We start from the raw sequence: 19,861 nt of genomic DNA, 5'->3' as shown, positions 1-19,861 counted from the left end.
TGCGCTTACATATTGACATCGACATCATTCCTCGATGATTATTCAAACGCGCGTTTTATTACACACACGCGCAATAATCATTTCCTGAGTAGACCGATAATTTCCTGAAGAGATCGATAAATTAGACATAATTTATTTATAGTCTTTATATTTATCATTGTAAACTGATGTTTATCTTTCTTGCAGATCGACTATCCGGAAGTTCATGGCGGAGGAAGGATGCATCGACCACCGCATCCGCACCCCATAACCGACCACCGTCAGGTCAACCTGGTCTTCGATGATACGGTAAATATCTCTCTATTTGTTATTGTATTTGCGGCAGAAACAGCCACGATCGTTTGTGCGATATTTTTTATTTTATCCATCTGTACAAATCGAAGTCTAAAGATGTTTTCTTTTAAGGAATGGTTGACCGCAGGTTCTTATTTTCAAATAAGATAAATTTCATAGATGCATGTTTTTTTTGCTGCATAAATCATTACTCTGTTCATTTGCTTGATTTTATAAATCTGGATATAAATATTCATTTTTATTCAGTTGTTATAGAAAAATTTCGAGAAATTGCTATCATAAGATATCTTGAATAGATATCTACGGAAATCTTTGTAGAAAAAGTTTGTAATATTTTTTTTTGGGAATATTTGCAACATTTTTTCTCTCTCTTGAAACATTCATCTCGCATAACACATGTATCTCCTCTCCAATTATCTTCTCATCGAAATCAATACCGGTGCCAGATGACGGACGTATAAGCTTCGACAGTATCAATATACTTACCTATACACATACTCATAAAGCTGTTCACGAAATCATTTCGATAATCAAAATTTCACCGATGTAACGTCGAAGCCGTGCGGCAGATTATTTCGGCGGACAAGAAGCTGAATGGAAGAAACAATTTGGAAAGTAGTGCGTAGCACGAGACAAAAGGAAAAGTGAGACACACACGAGCGACGTAACGGGTCGTATAAATCATCTGTCGGGTCGGGCAGTGGCCTTTGAGCGTTTACTATCCGTTGCTGGATGCTTTGAGTGGACCAGCAGCAGCGATGTTCTCTTCTACGCACCAATCTCTCCATCTGCCTGTCTCTCTTTCTGTCTCTTCCTCTCTTTCTCTTTCGCTTCTTCGCGTCTCGATCGACCGTCCGTCGACTCCTTAAGCGCATCTCACACGATCGTCCGACAGTGATTCTGAGAGACCCTTTAAGATCAATTCAGGTGTCGTTATCGGCGTCAATTTACGTCATTGCTTGCTTATTGTTCCGCATGGCATTAACTAATCGCGAAGGCTGATGAATATTAATCGCGGGAGCACTGGCGTGTTCTTTCTCGATCAGCTTCTCGAGCGTGTTTTGCAATATTCTTATGACGTTACGTTCGACTGGCTGTTCCTACTAACAATCGCGTGGGTGTGCAAATCGAAGTAGGTTGTATTACATATCGAGCGTTATCGTTATTTTTAATCTCAGTTATTTATGTTATATTCTACCGTCATGAGATTATCATCGAGCATCTACATCCGATTGCAATTATCGTGAATTTAATCGTGATTTGTTATAAACATATCTTTTTTCTTTTTATATTACAATATATTTATCGTCTATCAGTGATTTTAATTTTAAAACTATTGTAAAATTTTACAAGTTAGTTTTAAAATTTATAATTACATATTTCCATTATTTAATTAAAATAGATTAATATTTAATTAAAGTCATGATAAAAAGATTTCGATCAAATCCGAAAAGATTTCGAATTGATAATGCTATACATATATCATTTGAAAGAATTCAAGGAGAATTTTATACATCGCGGTTTTTATTCCTCCTATTTCCTCTTTTTAATGCAATTCCACGTAAAGTAAATTCATAATTATTCATAATCGCTCATCATCTCAAATCGCTTCTAAACTCATCAAGTAACCATCTCCCACGAATCCAGATATGGTTGCCGTTATTTAAATTCCCTGTTCCCATGCCGCAAATTGCATTCGCAACCCTTCTCTCCCAACATAGTCCGACTGTAAGCATTAATAAATTACAGATCATTATCGTGCAATTTTTATTTTTAATCTGTGCTGCAATTTTATTTATATTGCGCGTGAGTATTGTAATGAAATCAATCTTAATGGATATAAATTTTTTTATATATAACTTATAACTAATTAATCTATTGCAAATATTGAGATTAGTTTTTAAGAGACGCGCAAATTCTAGTTGTATTTGTGAACCATGAAATTAGAATAAATATTGATCGTAAGAGATATGTGTAGTTAGTGCGACGGAATTTAATTAATCTAATTAAATGTCCAGGTAATATTTGTATTGTATGGACGACGAATTTTCATTAAATTTCCAGCCATTGCCTATTCTGACATAAATAACAAAATCTAATTCAATTTCCGGTAGTTGTCAAACCAAATTTCTACATATCGACATTAGTCGATCATTATTTTATTATTATTTTTGTTTTCGCTTCTCTCAAGAATTGATTAGCTGATATAATCTATCAAACTTATTTATCAAATATATAGGTTTCTGTTCGTATATATTTGCATATTTCAAATTTCTATTCTCAAACGATAAAGATTATTCATTAATTGATTTATGATAATAAACTTTAGTATAATTATATAGAAAAAGCAAATGTAATTCGAACTTAATGTGTAAAAAATGTTATTAATTTAAAGTTTTAAAAATAAATGCCTAGTTTTTGGCATTTTACTGTCAGCTTGTCAAGAATTGGATTCAATTTCGCAATTTATAATCTCGTTTATAACGAACAAGAAAACGAGAAGAATTTCTCCGAATTTTCATTCAAAAAGAAAAAGGAAAAAAAAAGGACAAAAAAAATGCGGCATCGCGTGCGGAAGCTACAGGTGGCCCGGCATCGTTTCTTCGCCGGCCGGCACGATGCGCCCCCCGTTGACACGAGCCTGAGGAGCCGCTCGGCGCGGCGGGGTCACGTGACTACCCTGCGTTCTCGAAGGGAATGCCAGCGGTGGCACGGCGAGGGTGGCAGCGGGACGAGAGGCAGTCCGCTAAGTTGATGGTCCGCCGCATCGACGACGACAGACGGACGGACAGACAAACGGATCGGACGGTCGGTCTCGGTCGGACGCGTCACGAGTTTCGTGCTAAGCTGTACAAAGAGGGTCACGCCGCGCCGCGTCGCGCGTCTCGATTCGTGTCCACGCGCGATACGGCACGCCAAATAAGAAAAGAACACAATCGGCGCGTAAGAAAATGTTGCTGCGGACGCCCGTAGTCGCGGACGATTCGTCAAATCTGCCGTGATTCTCTCGGCTAAGAAGGAAGATAAGAACAACAGGATCACAGGAGGATCGTGCGACTCTCGCGATGGACGCGTACGGCATGTACCAAGTGAGTGCTTCTTCACCTCTCGGGGATACTCAAAATGGCCTTGACTCCTTCGCGGACGCGCCATCCCCTTCCTGGAGAGCGCGGGGTGTACGCCTCTCCTGATGACATGACAGCGCGGACATCGTTGTAGATGTTTTGTTTGGATGACGGATGTGTATGTGCGCGCATGCGACCAAGCGTATCCGCGCCCGATGCACATACGATCTGCGTGCATGCGTGCGTGATGTCATGTCTCTCTGTGACCTAACCTAACCGTCAACTGTCCCAATCACGCCCATTCTTGGTATTTGCTATTCCTAGCGAGCTAGCGGTATCCTCGTCGTCGATGATGTTTTGTTTCTCGCGATGTAGGCACAGGTCATCTTAATCGAATGGAGGAATAGCGTGTGGGTTGTCCTCGTAAATTTCCCTTTCACGAATTATCGTTAGGCAATCTTAAATGCTCGTTGCTATTATTAATTAAAAATTGATAATCCAGAGAAAGGTTAGGAGGCATCATAGGTGGAGATGTTGAATTATATATATATATTGTTATTATGTATATATTACATTTATTCCGCTCTTTGTATACAACACTTGTGTAGATATATTTGTATAAATGACAGATGAGTTCTTTTTATTAATATGTTTCTCAATTTTCATTCATTGTTTTCTTTTATTCTGTCATTAATAACTTTTATCATATAACATCTTATTGACTTCTAACATTCTGTAGAATTTATATAATGTCATATTTTAGTCTGTGTATATATATATATATATCTAGTTACATTATAATATCTTTTGTCAAATATATTGTCATTTATATCAAAATTTTATTATATTAATTTTTAGCTATGTATGATAATAAATTTATATATATATTAATATATAATATTTAGAAAAAATGAGAGATAAAAAAATGAGATTCATCAAACTGTTTGATATGAAATATTTTCAAATTTATTTGTAAGAATAATATGTAAAGACAGTTTATAAATCATAATATAATTTTATGTAAAAATTATGCACACAAGCAAATCTTTTAATAAGGAATTTAAAAATCATATTAAATGGACTGATAAAAATTCTCTTTTATAGTTCGCACAGGGCCTGACAGGCAGGCCGGAGTTGTACCAGAAATCAAATAGAAGCAGTCATTCGAGTGACACAAGTTCAGCATACAGTGGATCTGACACAATGACATCGGTACAAAGTTCATTAGATGCGGATCCCGACGAGGTGGATCTTTCTGGTCTTGTGGAATCCATTGTTGACAGCGATGAGGAGGAGGATCTAGCAGAAAGCATGGATGTAAGTACTGCGGTTTAATTTTTTTGCTTAGAGATATATTATATGCATTTTAATTTCTGTTATTGCGATGTTTTAGAGTTTAACAGTACGCGATCCTGTACGAGAATGTTTAGAGAAGGACCCTGTTGAGAGAACGGAGGACGACATAGAGATACTTTTGGAATTCACACAACAGTTGAAAGCTTTCACAAATATGACTTTGGCCGTTAGAAGAGCGCTGTGCGCTGTAATGGTATTTGCAGTGGTCGATCGAGCCGGTATGGTGGTCTTGAATGATGGCGAGGAGCTCGATAGTTGGAGCGTGTTGATTAACGGTGCTGTCGAGATTGAGCACAGCAATGGTGAAATTGAACAGCTCGGTCTTGGAGACAGCTTCGGTATCTTGCCTACTATGGAGAGGCTATTACATCGCGGAGTTATGAGAACAAAGTTTGTAATCCGTTTCTTTTCTACTTTTATATCGACTGTTATATAGAAAAATATAAGGAAACAAACGCGTTTTCTTTTTTGCAGATGCGACGATTGCCAATTTGTTTGCGTCACACAAGCAGATTATTTTCGAATTCAACATCAAGGTGAAGAGAATACCAGGAGACACGAAGAGAATGGAAGGGTAATTTTAGTGACAGAGTTACGAGGAGCTTTGGACGGCGCCGCGCGAAGAGGTCACGTGGTGATACGGGGAACACCGGAACGTTTAATGTTACAACTTATCGAAGAAAACAGTATTACAGATCCTACTTATGTAGAAGACTTTTTGTTGACTCATCGAACGTTTATCGATAGCCCGTTGTTGGTCGCAAGCCAATTGTTGGAATGGTTCGATCAATCACAAGTGCGAGATCGTGTTGCTCGTGTCGTGCTCTTATGGGTGAATAATCATTTTACTGATTTCGAGACTGATCCGGCGATGATGGAATTTTTAGAAGCATTCGAAACCGGATTGGAAAGAGAAAAAATGCTAGGACAACAAAGGTAAAATTCATTTTTTTCCATCTTGTTTTGTGGAAAAGGACATGAATTAGAGCATTAAGAAATACAATTATTATGTATGTATACATAATTGTTTCAGGTTATTAAATATTGCATGTGCGGCGAAAGCGAGAACGCGGAACGTAACATTAGCGAGACCAAACAGAGACGAGGTCCTAAATTTTAGCATCTTAGGAGGATTTGAGAGAGGTTTTGGTATATTTATTTCAAAAGTTGACAAGAGATCTAAGGCTGAGGATGTTGGTTTAAAAAGGGGTGACCAGATCTTAGAAGTGAACGGTCAAAGTTTCGAGCATGTGAATCACGCGAAAGCACTTGATATCCTGAGAGCTTCCACGCACCTCAGTATAACTGTAAAATCTAATTTACTTGGTGAGTCTAATCGTCTTTTTGAAACCAAAATCGATAATAAAATGTCTGTTCTTTACCATTAATTATTTATTCTTATAGCTTTCAAAGAAATGCTTCAGATGCCAGATAACTCTCCGAGACCCCGAGGTAGGACAAGTAAGCCGGAAATACCCAGGCTTCAGTCAGATCCACGTGCTAGACTGTCGACGCATGTGGATCCTATGACTGCTGTAAATCCTTTAAATCCCATGATCGGTGGAGTACCATTGTTAATTCCCGATAACAATGTATCGCCATGTAAAGATGCCAAAAAAGAGCACAAGGGATTTATGACTCTTGGTCCCAAGCGACGATTACAAAAAGCACTTATGAAGATGAACATACTGCCAAAGAACACAATCAAGTAAGTGCATTGAAGCATATTGCGGAATAAATGATAATTAATGCGTGAATCTTTTGTTGATACAAAATATCTTATAATTTTAACAGCGACGGTGTACACATGGACGATCCTCTTGCACCACCACATACGCCACCGGGAACAGGGCTTTCGCAGACAACCACTAATCTGTATCACTCAAAGAGTAATCCAGATCTTACGTCACTTTATTGTTACGATGACTTAAGAGCAAACGATTATCCCGAACACGTGCTCAAGGTATACAAAGCAGATCAAACCTGCAAATATCTTCTTATCCACAAAGAAACGACGGCACATGAGGTACGTAAATTTATGTTACCGATATTAAATAACAAATAGAAAGATTTTATTTACTGACGTTTAATTTATTGTAGGTGGTAATGCTTGCGCTTCAAGAATTTGGTATAACGGAAAGCAGTTCAAACTTTTCTCTAGCAGAAGTGAGTGTCGGCGAAGGTGGCATGATCAAGCAGCGTAGATTGCCAGATCAATTGCAGAATCTCGCGGAAAGAATCGGATTGAGTTCCCGATATTATTTGAAAACTAATGGAATTTCCGAAACTTTAGTAGCCGACGATCAAGCTCCGGAACTCATTCGAGAATCTCAAGTTCATTTTCTGCAATTGAACGCCGTGGAAGTGGCGATACAACTGACTCTACAGGATTTTAGTATATTCAGGTAATTTAGGATATTTACGAGATGTAGAAAACGTATATAAATATATTTTACGAATTGTACTTGGAATTATTAGGTTTAATTATACATTTTGACGACAATAAATTTATTTTTACATATTTTGCGTTACAGACAAATCGAGTCCACGGAATATGTGGATGATTTGTTTGAATTGAAGAGCAGGTATGGCGTGCCTATGCTCAGTCAATTTGCAGAACTAGTCAACAGAGAAATGTTTTGGGTTGTAACAGAAGTCTGTTCCGAGCATAATCTCGTGCGGCGCAGTAAGATTATAAAACAATTTATCAAAATAGCGCGTAAGTATCTACCGAATATACATATATTCTTTTCTGTACTTATCTTCTATATCCATTTTATCAACAATGTTTTTTTTAACAGGCCAATGTAAGGAGTGCAAAAATTTTAATTCAATGTTCGCGATCGTGTCCGGTTTGGGTCATGGTGCAGTGTCAAGATTAAGAGCCTCGTGGGAAAAACTACCAACTAAATATCAAAGATTATTTAGTGATTTGCAGGAATTAATGGATCCCAGCCGCAACATGAGTAAATATCGGCAATTGGTGGCGTCTGAGCAAACACAACCACCGATAGTGAGTTATCGTCTTTTATATATATATTATATCAAATAAGATATCTCTTATTGTCATTTACTTCGATAGCGTATAGCGATCTACAATTCGAGCTTATGCTATGACAGCCTTAAATGATCGATAACGAGTTAAACAAATTTTATTTTAGATACCTTTCTATCCGGTCGTGAAGAAAGATTTGACTTTCATACATCTTGGTAATGATTCGAGAGTAGAAAGTTTGGTAAACTTTGAAAAACTCAGAATGATTGCTAAGGAAGTAAGAACGCTGACAAACATGTGCTCTTCACCCTATGATTTACTAACCATGTTGGAGAGAGGCGGGCAACCACCGAGTTCTGCGATGGTTGCTTTGAATCAAATGACCACTGGCAATCAAGGTAAATATTTTTTTACTATTTTGTTGTTACTGGTTTCATCTCTTAAATAGTTAATACACAACTGTGATATTGTGATTTATAGGCGGCCAAACTGCGACGGTGAAACGACGAAAGAAATCCACGGCCGCACCAAATCCGAAGAAAATGTTTGAGGAAGCGCAGATGGTCCGAAGAGTGAAGGCCTATCTTGCGAACATGAAAGTAATCACGGATGAAGAACGACTGCATCAACTTTCCGTCGATTGTGAGCCGCACGCGGGAGCGGTTGCAGTCGCCGCCGCGGTTCCGCTGAGTGGCAGTCGCGGAAGAAGGCATCCGTCACCTACTCTGTCGACTACTAGTAGCGCGAGCAGCACTAGCGAAGGCAGGAAAAGTATACAAGGTTAGTAAATCTTTCTACTAATTGCGCTTTGTAATTGATTTTTTTTTAAGAATTTTATCTTATAATTTGTATTGATTATGGATTCTACAGGTACAAAATTCGGCGCTGCGTCGCCGCAGGCGGTGAGGAAAATGTTGGCTCTGTCAGATCCTCACAAGACACGACCATACCAACCTAAGCACTGTCCACCGCCGCTACCTGTACCGGGATTGGCTCTACACTCGAGTGGTTTAGAACCTAGTCCAGGTGCACCTAGAAGAGTAGGATCCGGCAGCAGAGTACCAATGCACGAGCGATCCCACAGTGATACACCCGCTAGTCTACCGCCGCCTGTCGACCTCAGTGCGGAGAGCAGTAGCGTAACTAGCTTGAGCAATCTTCAACCGCTGAGGAAAACCTTGACAAGCGGTGAGTACAATTTATTTCTTACAAAATGGTTTGAAGCGAGATGCTATCCAATTATACTTATTCTCTAGGTTTTTCTAAAAACCTCATTTATAGACGGATCGTTCTGATCAAATAGATCTGAAAATTTATTTTATCTGTTGCGATACTTTTAATTGCTTTTTATTTATAACTTTTTAAATTATTTATACATATATATTATATTAATAGATTGTTAATCAAATATAAATATTAACTTGGTAGATACGCATCTCGCGAAGCACCATCACGCACTTTCATTGCTCGTTACATACACTGGTCAGGTCTCGCAACAAGGAGTCTCATTATTATGCACGCTGCACAGCCGTTTACGCAATCATAAATGTTCCATGTTATTTAGTTGATCCATATATACACATACATTTACACACATACACACACACACACATACATATACACACGCATCTTGTACGCCGATTATTGTAGCGCGAGCTTTTCTTTTCGATTAGACATCACGAACCTAAATTCAAAACAAAGTGCGGCTTCGATTCGGAGCTCTCGTACCATGGGACATACGGAGTCGTAACGATATCGATATCTATTCTGTTTTTAATGATTTGAAATAGAAAATCACTAAATGTCTCTCTTACGACAATTTTAAAATATTCTAGTAAATATAAAAAATAATGTGCAGCATGAGTAATCTAAATTAAATATTTATACGAGTACGATCTAATTTCTAATTATCGTATAGGAAATCGCGTATTACAATTTTAACATAAGTCGCGTACATAAGATATATTCGTCGATTACTTTGATAGAATTAAATACTTGTAGACGGCAGGAAAGATAAATAGGAACGTGCAAAAGAGATGCAATCAGAGCGTAGCGAGATGATCAGCTTATATCAGGTTCTCGCGTTGGCTCGATTTAGAGCAAAGAGACACGGATTACGAACGAACGCCCCGACTAGACGATAGTGTGTTTAGCGATCGCATCAGGTCGGATAATCCCCCGGCTGGAACGTGTGTAGTGATAGAAGTGTCTTGGGGACGTGTGCGTAGGTTCGGTGACGAGCAGTGACAGCGGTCATAGCACTCAGCTGGACAGCCACAGTGGGAGCAGCGTGGAAGCGGGCGGCAGCCCACCGCCACCGCAAAGACGGCACTCCGCTCTGCAAGGTATGTAATCAACAACAACACGAGAGTGAAGCGAGAGAACGGATTGTGGCCAACTGTGCTCGTGTGCTGTTCCTCTTGTTCGTAGACCGTAGTAGAAATAGTAGAGATAGAGAGTAGAGTCTCTTTCGCGCGGACACCGACTCTGGAAATTGAATTTCTCTCAGCGTGTCTTCTTAGCGATGAAAGCTGGATATATTTTTACGATGTAAGATTACGGTTTATACTTTATACACCCATCCGATGTTTGTTTTATTGTTTTACGTAAACTGTTGTTTTTTGCATTATATGTCTTGTTTTTTATGTTGTCAGGGGATTACGTGTTATATAATTGTTGTTGTGTTTAGTAATGTTGATAGTATTAATTAAGAATTATGAGATCGAGATAACCTCGGAATCTAAATTTTGTTAGACATACAATAATGACTTCCGATATTTGAGAAATACAGTAATGTTGTAGCATCAAAATTGAAATCGAGCAAAATTATATCGCAGTTTCAATGTCTAACATTTATCCTTGAATATTCATATTCACAATTTAAATTTATTAATAATTTCCGATGAATATACTTGAGTTTAATTATTTATAGGTTGAATAATAAATATTATCAAATGTTTTTTTTTTTTTTGCGAAACTAGCGGGTCGATTTTTCCGTACATCGACCAACATCCAACATCAACAGATATCGAATATCGGTGGACATCAGCCAGCGGTGCTGTCAACGATCTCAGCTGACGAGAACGAAAGGATAACATCGAACATGGTAATTCGCTTTTAAACACATCTACCGACAAAATGTGCGTGTTCGTAATATATCATAATGTGTGTGCATTTTTTTTTAGTCGTTTGGCGAAAAAATAGCATCGATTATGCAGAGGCCTGGACAGGACCCTGTTGCCAAGGATGATGCCCCTTGGTGGATGAAGTACGCTGGTCGTGGACTCGGTACCGTAGGCAGTATAAGTGAGTTCATTATAACATATGTAATGTGTGATATTCCATTTTACATTATTTATCCTTTCTCTTCCCCTTCTTTTCTTTATGCGTTGCGTTTAACAATTTCATATTGTATGTGTATGTTGCGTGCATACGAGAGATATTGTTTAAATATTCGATATAAATATCTTGAAATAAATATCTTTCATGCTTAGCTTAGTTTATCTTAGAGAAATGTTTTTTTTTTTTTTAATTTATATATAATATTATTTTATAATTTTTAATTATTATTTGTTTGCTTTTTTGGGGAGTCGTTAAATTTTACCACTAAAGAACGTATGTCCCATGGCCATTTGCCTTTAAGCGATAATCAAATTACTACTAAATGTTAGTTTAACATCTAAAGAATTAAATATTATTATTAAACATTACGTGCGTTTTCGCGTTGATATTCGCATCGTCGAGCACTGCAAATATATATATGTAGCATAACAATTCTGCTTTCAGCCGCTTATTAAACCGTTCTATCTTACGCTTTTGTAAAATTCGCTTTACAGCTTATTATGTCGGCTAGTCACTCGCTTAATCTCGTGCGCCGGCTTCCAAAAATATTTTGCATCGATCGCAAAAATCGCGTCGAATTCTCGTTCCGAGGATCGTCCTCTTTCGAGGATTTACAATAAACGGCGCAAGTCTGTAGATTTCGTTAAAAAAAAAAAAATGTCGTATGTGGCCTCTCTGTGTGGTGCAGGGTCTGTTATAAGAGGCGGAGCGCCTCCGTTTCCTCATGCGGTAGCGGTGCTACCTCCGCTTCCTGCCAATCAGAATCACAACCACAATCATCATCACCACCACCACCATCATTATCATCATCAACAACATTATCACGATCATCATCTTCATCACCAACCCCCAACTCCTCAAGGTGAGTTCGCGTCTGTCTGCCTGTTTCGTCTGTCTGGCTTGCATTGAATCATTGCGTTAATCTTGCTGTCTCTCTCTCTCTCTCTCTCTCTGAAACGGAATACATAGAATTTGATGGAACAGTGTGTGCATGCGAAACAGTATACTGAAATATTGCGAGTGGTAGATGTTACAACCTTGCCAATCTCCAGCATCTTTACACAGGCTTGAGCTTTGTCTGAACTGGATGGAAATTGCCTTTCACGAGGGTGTATTGAATCTCTCTGTGCGTGACGTTCTCGCCCGTTCTAATCATTAATTATCGTACAAGTCTGTTAGTATGCACGGCTGGTGACATAGTATTACGGTTCGCTTCTAGCGTGGCCTAGAAGCGCAACACGCTGCATCGAGTTTGTTCCATTTGTGTATTTGCGTGTCCCATAGTATTAGCGAAGATATAACAGAGCGCCTTCTTTCCAGGGTACTAACCATACGCGAAACGGTATATGTGTGCTTTTTTCCTCTCTCTCTTGGGTAGGTTGTATAGCGGCGAATGTATCTTGCGGTTTCCTTTAAACTCGTTCGCTTCTCGTGGACTTCGCTCTTGTAAGCGAGCGCAAATTACCTTTCTCAATGATAGTTGAATGGCAGTGCTGTTTTATTTATAAAGAATAAAAAATGAAGTCGAGCATATTTATTATTCATTTTTATCATTTTTTATTTATAAAAAATAATAACTATAATAGATATTATAAATATATTTTAATTATAATAATAATTATAAAAGATAATGTATTACAAAATTAGATATGATGGCGAATGTTGTATTACGATGACGTGAAAAAGTACGAGTTAAAAATATGAAAAACAAAAATTGAATGTTACAAATGAGAATTTTGTGTCTTTATTTTTCTTAATTTTTGTTGAATTTTTTTTTTTTTTTAGATATATTCTCATGAGTATTTTTTGAATGTAATTAGTTTTTTATAAAAGCTCAAAGCGAAATATTTTAAGATTTCGCCCAAGATACTCGAACTCGTAATGGCTATTCTGTTAATTAGAATTCTATGTAACGGGCATAAACTCGATGCTCTTTGCATTCTCGTAAGCGCTCGTTTACAAGCACAGTGTCCGAGAAGGTAGCGGTAGCGAATCGCTTTGTCGCTGAGAGATGAAGAATATTGAGGAGGTGGGAGAAGGCGGCGGCGCGCGAAAGGGGGAGAGAGAGAAAGAGAGATCGAGAGAGTCGAGGGTTTTCAGGTACTACGGGATTAAGCATGGGCCTAGGGATGCCAGCCCCGCTGCCACCGCCCGGAGCGGGGACCACGACCATAATGACGACTATGGGCACCATGTCGTCGGGAAACATGTCGTCGATCACAACGATGCGACCCGGCATGAGTAGCGCGCCGCAGTGCCGTCAACCACCGGCGTACAAAGTCGCGCAACAGATGGCAAGATTGCACAGACTCGGTCGTGCTAACAGCCACGAGGGGGTCACTTATCGGGCCACCGATCATGAAGATGGTACTACTACATCTAACCAAATCGCTCTACCGTTCACACACACACACACAATTCACCCTCACGTTTATATTTATATACATCTATTCGGTTTACGCTCGTGTTAAGGCTTCTTATATTTGCCATTGTTAATATTTACGCACGGCGAAGAGTGCTGATTTGCATTGGCAAAAGTATTTTGTCAGTTTACATTACATCGGATGTAATATTTCGTATTTTTACGACAATTTTTTCATTTGCAACGCTTTTAACGATTTTTTCTTTTTCAACGTTTTTTTTTTTCACAGTGCCCGTTCTATCAAAAATGACTTTTATCTGATCTTGTTATGTATTTTCTATTCTTGTGTATCATCATTTAGTTGGATATAGCAAGATTTTAAAGATTGCAATCTTTTTCCTCTGGTATACACGTATAGTGTTGGTTTAAATATATTGCAAGTCACTTTTTTTCGAGACAGTTTTTCTTATTTATAAAAAGGATATATTATGACACGATTGAAATTAAATTTTGAACGTAATCATGAATACAATTTTGAATACAATCTTGAACATAATCATAAACACAGTGATAGTATTGTTATTAGCCGATCGGATCAAACGATCGGTACCACATGATATAATCACATTGTAAATAAGTATTATATTTACGTGTAAATGTGAACAAAACGTGCTTGTACAACACGTTGAAAGCTTGTGTTTAATTAATGTGATTATGTAGCGCACTCATTCAGCAATGGTCATGTAATTTCATAATGCATAATCATGATAATTGCCCGCATTAAGTCAATATTTACATTAGTGATTATTGCATAATACACTAGCTTGCCTATTATCATTGAATTTGTTTTGCATTGAAATGTTATAAAAAATTATATGCGATTTGTTTCCACAATTTACCTCTTGCGTAATGTCAAAGCATGATTCGCTATTTGCATCCATGTCGCACGTGTTACCCTTGATCCATTTTTGTTTGCATTATCTGCATTAATTGTTGATTTTTCTTGAATTAGTTTATTTCAAAATAATTAGAGATCTAGAGCCAGAGAAAGAAATAACGAAGTATATTTTGTTTATAGACATCGCATTAGCGAGAGACTCTAAAATCAGTAAAAATATAGAAAATAAATACGAGAAATTGTAAATTGCTTTAATATCCAGCATGGGATATTTTGCAATAATTTTTAATTTTTAGCAGAAATCTTTGTGTTACTTTTTGCTTGAGATATTTTTATCACATATTTTTGCTCCGATTTGAATCGATATTATTAAATCGAACAGAATTGCACGCGATTAGATGATATCTACCCAAATTAGAGTCCCTCGTATATTCCGATCATCATACCTGACACTTGCGACATGTCACATACTAAAACACATTTCGAAATGTTACAGATGACGAAGACGCCCAAGTGTCGGCGGTTTAAGTGGTCCACGAATCTCGCCGAGTTTCGGTTACCGTTTTAATTGTTTGTCGTATTATTTCTTTTACGCGGCCAAAATCGTTTTCAGATATCATGTGCGAATCGCTACGAAAAGAGAATGTAGGAACGATAGGCAAAGTTTTTTCCTATAAATGTGGTTTCACATTCGATAGCCAATATCCTATTCGATGGTGTATTCGATGGCCGTTAATATATCGACACTATCTTTTAAGCCGCGTGGGAAATTTTTTGCGTGGACGAAACCTACTTATGCTTTACTGCAAGATAAAGGCGTTTAATTTTTATTTAAGCAGAACGCTTGTCTTCCAAGGATCCCCGTGACAAATTTGACGGAACCATCGAGAGAATCTCAAGCGTTAAAATATTTATACAATGTACTGGAAAGTATCAAATAGCTAATGAATGCCGGTAAGCAGGAGACGGAGTATAGGAGAGTATTTTTCTTTTATTAGACTGAAGGGGAACACTTCTCGAGTTGTTAGATGTTTGTGAGCTCTCACGAGATGACGAGAAGCGAATTAGACGAGAAAGCGATCATAATATTCTATATAAATGTGTAATAAAACCGAGTCCAAAGATGTTATATATATACTGCGCGTGTCGCCAGAGAAAGTCTGAATATGACGACGTGTCCTGTAATATATATATACTTGGTAGGTTAATCTTTAGTGTCCCGTAGTAATATAAGTTGGTGTAAATAGCATAGCGTTATATAATATTTAGCGAGGGGAAGCAGGGATACACGAAGGATAAGACAAAGATTCAATGTGAAATGTTTAGGATCGCGCGGTTGACTCTCGTGTCTAACACGATCGCGTTCCACCGACATTTTACAGGTTTAAGAATTGAAAAGATTTGCCTCTTTTTTTTATCGAAATAAGGAAATAGAAACATTTCTAATTGTTTCAGATTTAGTTAATTTAATTCGAAACCATCTTTTCTATTTTAATCGCCTTGCTTTTAAAAGATTTCTATTGTCAATCTGGCTCAGATGATTTAAATTTTACAAGAGAAGTTAATAGTTTTATGCTTTTTTGTTGAATTTTAATGATGAATGATCAAGTACAAAAGAAAAAAAATTTCTCGAAGATTAACTGGCCACGATCGAGATTATAGTTTTTCATAACAGTGTAAATTTTTTAAGCGTATCCTTGCATTTACAAGTCACGAAAAACTATACTTTACTCCATCTATTTTTACGAAACACACATAACGAATTTTAATTCGCAAGTAAGTTATTGTTTTCTCAATTTCACCATCTTTAGTTCGATACTTTATTCAATGTTATCATCAGGTTTACATCCTTCGTTATTTTATCAATATCGGTAACTGTTAGTTTTATTCTTGCGCAATGTGTGTGAAAGGAACCTCTTTAGATCGTATATCATAGAATTCGAGGGCAAGGGCGAAAAGGAGGAAAAGCAAATAAAATTTTTCGCTACTTTACATGTCGGTACGGAAAAAGCGGTTTACCTTATTATCGTAAGTTTATCCATGTATATTACATACACATAGAAATACGTGTATACACGACACACATTCACATACCCACGCAGATATATGCTCTTGTCCATTTATATGAGACTCGAGTCCTTTTACAAGTATTATAAAGGAACTGTAATTCGCGTGCACGATGTGTATCGACGCGTTAGCAAAGAGGGCCTAATTACCCAGGCACCGTTTTTGCGATTGTCAAGTATGCAGAAAACGAAAGAGTGCACGAAAGAAGGAGAGAATGTGAAAGAGCGTGTGTGTGTGCGTGCATGTATGAAAGTGAGAGAACGAGAGAGTATCGAGAGTCAACACAGTACTTTTCTGGATACTCGGATCTCTATCATTAATTACATTCCAAACTTCGTCTTGCCGTGTTTTGTAGACCCTCGACACATTTTCCTCTTCTGACCGTTTAAAAAAAAAGAGAGAAGAAAGAAAAGGAATCCTCATTTAATGGACTGCCATTAAATATTGTTATTGCTTATTTTTTCCTTTTTCAATCGTGTTTTCTTCTTTTTTTTTTTATTAAAAGACCAATTTCGACATCCACGAAGACTGTGTGACTCTTCGACGTTAATATCCAGTGATCCCGAAGGATCGGGAGGGAATGTGGTCCAGCTCGGTCTTTCGGGACATTGGAGAATCCAATATATTTACTTCATATTCAAATATTATATCTCTTTGTACATATCCTAACGACTTTTAAACATTAATATCCAACGTTCTCGAAGAAACTTTTAAGCGTATTTACCGGTAATTAAGATTCTTCGTAAAATGCAGTATCAAAACTAAATCAATTTCTTTCTTCAGTTTTGACGCGACAAATCTATTTTTTCTCCTTTCATCTTTTTTAGACATACCAGGCTCTACGTGCATTCCACGTGCATTTATTTATTATTTTCGGAAAGAATATCGATGAATTTTTATCGAGAATTCTGTGAATAATTCTGTGCTCTTTTTATTCTATATAATTATTGGCACGTATCTAACAATTTTCAAATATAAGAATCTCTCATATAAAAAAGCAACTTTTCATATATAACAGAATAAAATATATACGGATTACAAGTGTTTTGAGATGCAGAATTCTCGGTGAAAATTCAAACTTTAAATATTTTGGTAAATCCGTGAAACTTTAGTTAGCGATATAAATCAAGTCTCGAATTAAAGAAGCCTGGATGCGTTACTTGATTTTTGCTCTTTTTCTTTTAGAGAAATCCTGTTCGTAACAGTACAATACAAGCAAGTGAGAATGTTTATTATTCGGGAAACGAAAGTTAAGACGGGTCACACCTTTTCTCGCTCAGCGTCTCTTTTTTTTTATTTATACCACGCCTTGTTCTGTTATTTTAATTATTTATAACCCCGAGATATTCGGCTATATATATAAAACGCGGACAGCAAACAACAGAAAATCTTTTGTATTTAATTTGTTTAATAAAACTTGAATCATAGTACAAAAAAATGTCTCCCGTCTTTTCAGTTTCGTTCGTTTGTTCGTTGACCCTATCCCGCATCGAAATCCATTCCCCGCGCTTATTTATTAACGCTTTACAACAGTACAAAGACCAACACCTTAGCAAAATTCTTCAAGATATACGTATGTATACAGGCTACTTTTGCGTGAAATGACTCTGTCGCACGTTTTGAAAAGTAGGAGAAACGAGGTAGAAAAATCATTGCAGAGAACGTATGTTTAAAAAAAATAAGAAACTTTTATTGACACGTAAAAACAACACGTATGTTTGAAAAATATCGTAAAGAATAGTTTTTATCGAATCTTTCTAGAAATGCAACAATTTATTCTTCCGAGTCTCTTGGACGTTCTTCAGATGTACTTTGTGTTTTTCTGAATTTGCAAAAGGTTTCAAATTTAAAATATTGTCCCTTATATATTGGTTGCTTTATCTCTAATATCTTTTGATAGATGCGATTGTGTCACTTTACGCCCTGTATCACGATTTTGTATATACGTACATTAAATCTCGTGTATATGTTAAGTTTCGAATTTCATTTCCATTAGTAAACCGCTACGTATGGTATTTTATTGGTAACAATATAGGTATACACATCGAATTTTTAAATTAATTATTTATGTCGCTATACATATAATATATATTTATTAGAAAATGAAAAGCTAAGCGCTTTTCGAGATACAAAAGGACCAGGGAGAAGCTTGTTAATTTCTCTCATAAATATGTTCTTAGAATTGTCGTGTTTTTGAAAAGAATATTTCGACGAACTCTGATCATAATCTGTACCGTGCGTAGCGGATCATCCGTTGGAACGAAGTTGATAGGTGATACTACTGCTACTATTTTGTACGATACGATGTTTTGTATATCTGTCTACCGTATGTGTAGATGCGGAGAGAATCTACCGATTACTATATATATATATATATAAGTAAAAATACATATTTCGAATACACATATTTAAGATTACCATTTGTAGACTTACGCGGGCCTCAGCTGTACCCGCGAAGAGTCACGCGCATAGGTGTTTTAGTCCCAACATTTAATGTACACCTGTAAATCCCTCCCAGCAAACACAATATATGAATAATTAAAGGATTGGTAAAGAATCCATGGAGAATTTTTATTTGCCATTATTTTAGGTCCAAAGATGCGCAAGTAGAATATATTTTTTATATTTAGGAGAAAAAAATTTTAAATTCTTTTTACCATCGCGCGTATATTTAGAAGAAAATGTGTCTCGTATAGTAAGGAGTATGCGTGCTTCCTTCCATTCGTGCAACGGCCACATGGCAGCGGTTGACGAGCACCTGTTGCTTTAGACAGGAACCAACTGACAGTCAGGGGTTAGTCGATTCACTTACGCGTAAAATTGCGACTTGAATATACGCTCTGCCTGCAACGTTCTCCTCTTTCCTTTCCAAAATATAATTCTCATATTTTATTCGAAGCGAAATACTTTGACGAAAAATTGCGCGCGATCGCAATAAAATTTTACTGTCAGTCTAATAAACTCAAGTTAAATTAAAAAAATTAAACGATATCGTGTAATTTATATAAGATAAGCCAAAAATTTACTTTTTATGTTTAAAATATGGTTTTATATGGAGACTTCTTCAGCTACGCACATTCTTTACAATTGATATATTATTTTACAATTTCGGCGAAAAAGAGAGTGTGTCATCAATGTTCGCCAATTTTTGTTTACTCTATTTACAAAATATTTATATTTTACAAATTAATCATTTGTGATAGTGTGTGATATGTATGATAGAAGCGACAGTTTATCAAAATTCTTAAAATATACATAGCAAGCGATATAAGTAAAATTTTAGAGGCTTCCACAAAAACGGGATGATAGGATTCTACGAGGGAATATAAGAAATATCGCTGGGCAATGTATGCGGATGGGGGAATCGATAAAATCATCCGAGGGTTGTTCTTGCCGAGTTTTTTCCGATCATCGGCCATCGTCGATCTCGATCCACCATGGGATATCATAGATCCTCGGCTCGTATCCCTTTCCCTTCCCCC

At 37.0% G+C, this 19,861-nt stretch overlaps 1 protein-coding gene across 8 annotated transcripts in view; it reads left to right on the top strand.

Moving 5' to 3' along the window:
• LOC115243675 (rap guanine nucleotide exchange factor 2-like) overlaps positions 1–18,936 on the top strand; it is an 86,520-nt gene extending 67,584 nt beyond the window's left edge. For 4 of the 8 annotated variants that reach the window (XM_029820841.1, XM_029820836.1, XM_029820840.1 and 1 more), the window contains 15 exons: positions 187–288; positions 4,464–4,676; positions 4,753–5,105; positions 5,190–5,651; positions 5,749–6,041; positions 6,120–6,423; positions 6,510–6,741; positions 6,816–7,120; positions 7,250–7,434; positions 7,517–7,728; positions 7,877–8,108; positions 8,191–8,490; positions 8,581–8,898; positions 9,939–10,055; positions 13,153–14,802. In XM_029820841.1, the coding sequence (XP_029676701.1) occupies positions 187–288; positions 4,464–4,676; positions 4,753–5,105; positions 5,190–5,651; positions 5,749–6,041; positions 6,120–6,423; positions 6,510–6,741; positions 6,816–7,120; positions 7,250–7,434; positions 7,517–7,728; positions 7,877–8,108; positions 8,191–8,490; positions 8,581–8,898; positions 9,939–10,055; positions 13,153–13,523 (3,999 nt within the window). In that variant the 3' untranslated portion in view covers positions 13,524–14,802. The other 4 variants (XM_029820838.1, XM_029820842.1, XM_029820843.1 and 1 more) reach the window with 4 other exon arrangements.
• Positions 18,937–19,861: the final 925 nt, after the last annotated feature.

Source organism: Formica exsecta, unplaced genomic scaffold (assembly GCF_003651465.1).
Source record: "Formica exsecta isolate Colony F162 unplaced genomic scaffold, ASM365146v1 scaffold72, whole genome shotgun sequence".
Classification (NCBI taxonomy): domain Eukaryota; kingdom Metazoa; phylum Arthropoda; class Insecta; order Hymenoptera; family Formicidae; genus Formica; species Formica exsecta.
Note: the sequence above shows the minus strand (reverse complement) of the source record. Positions and strands in the feature narration are given on the sequence as shown.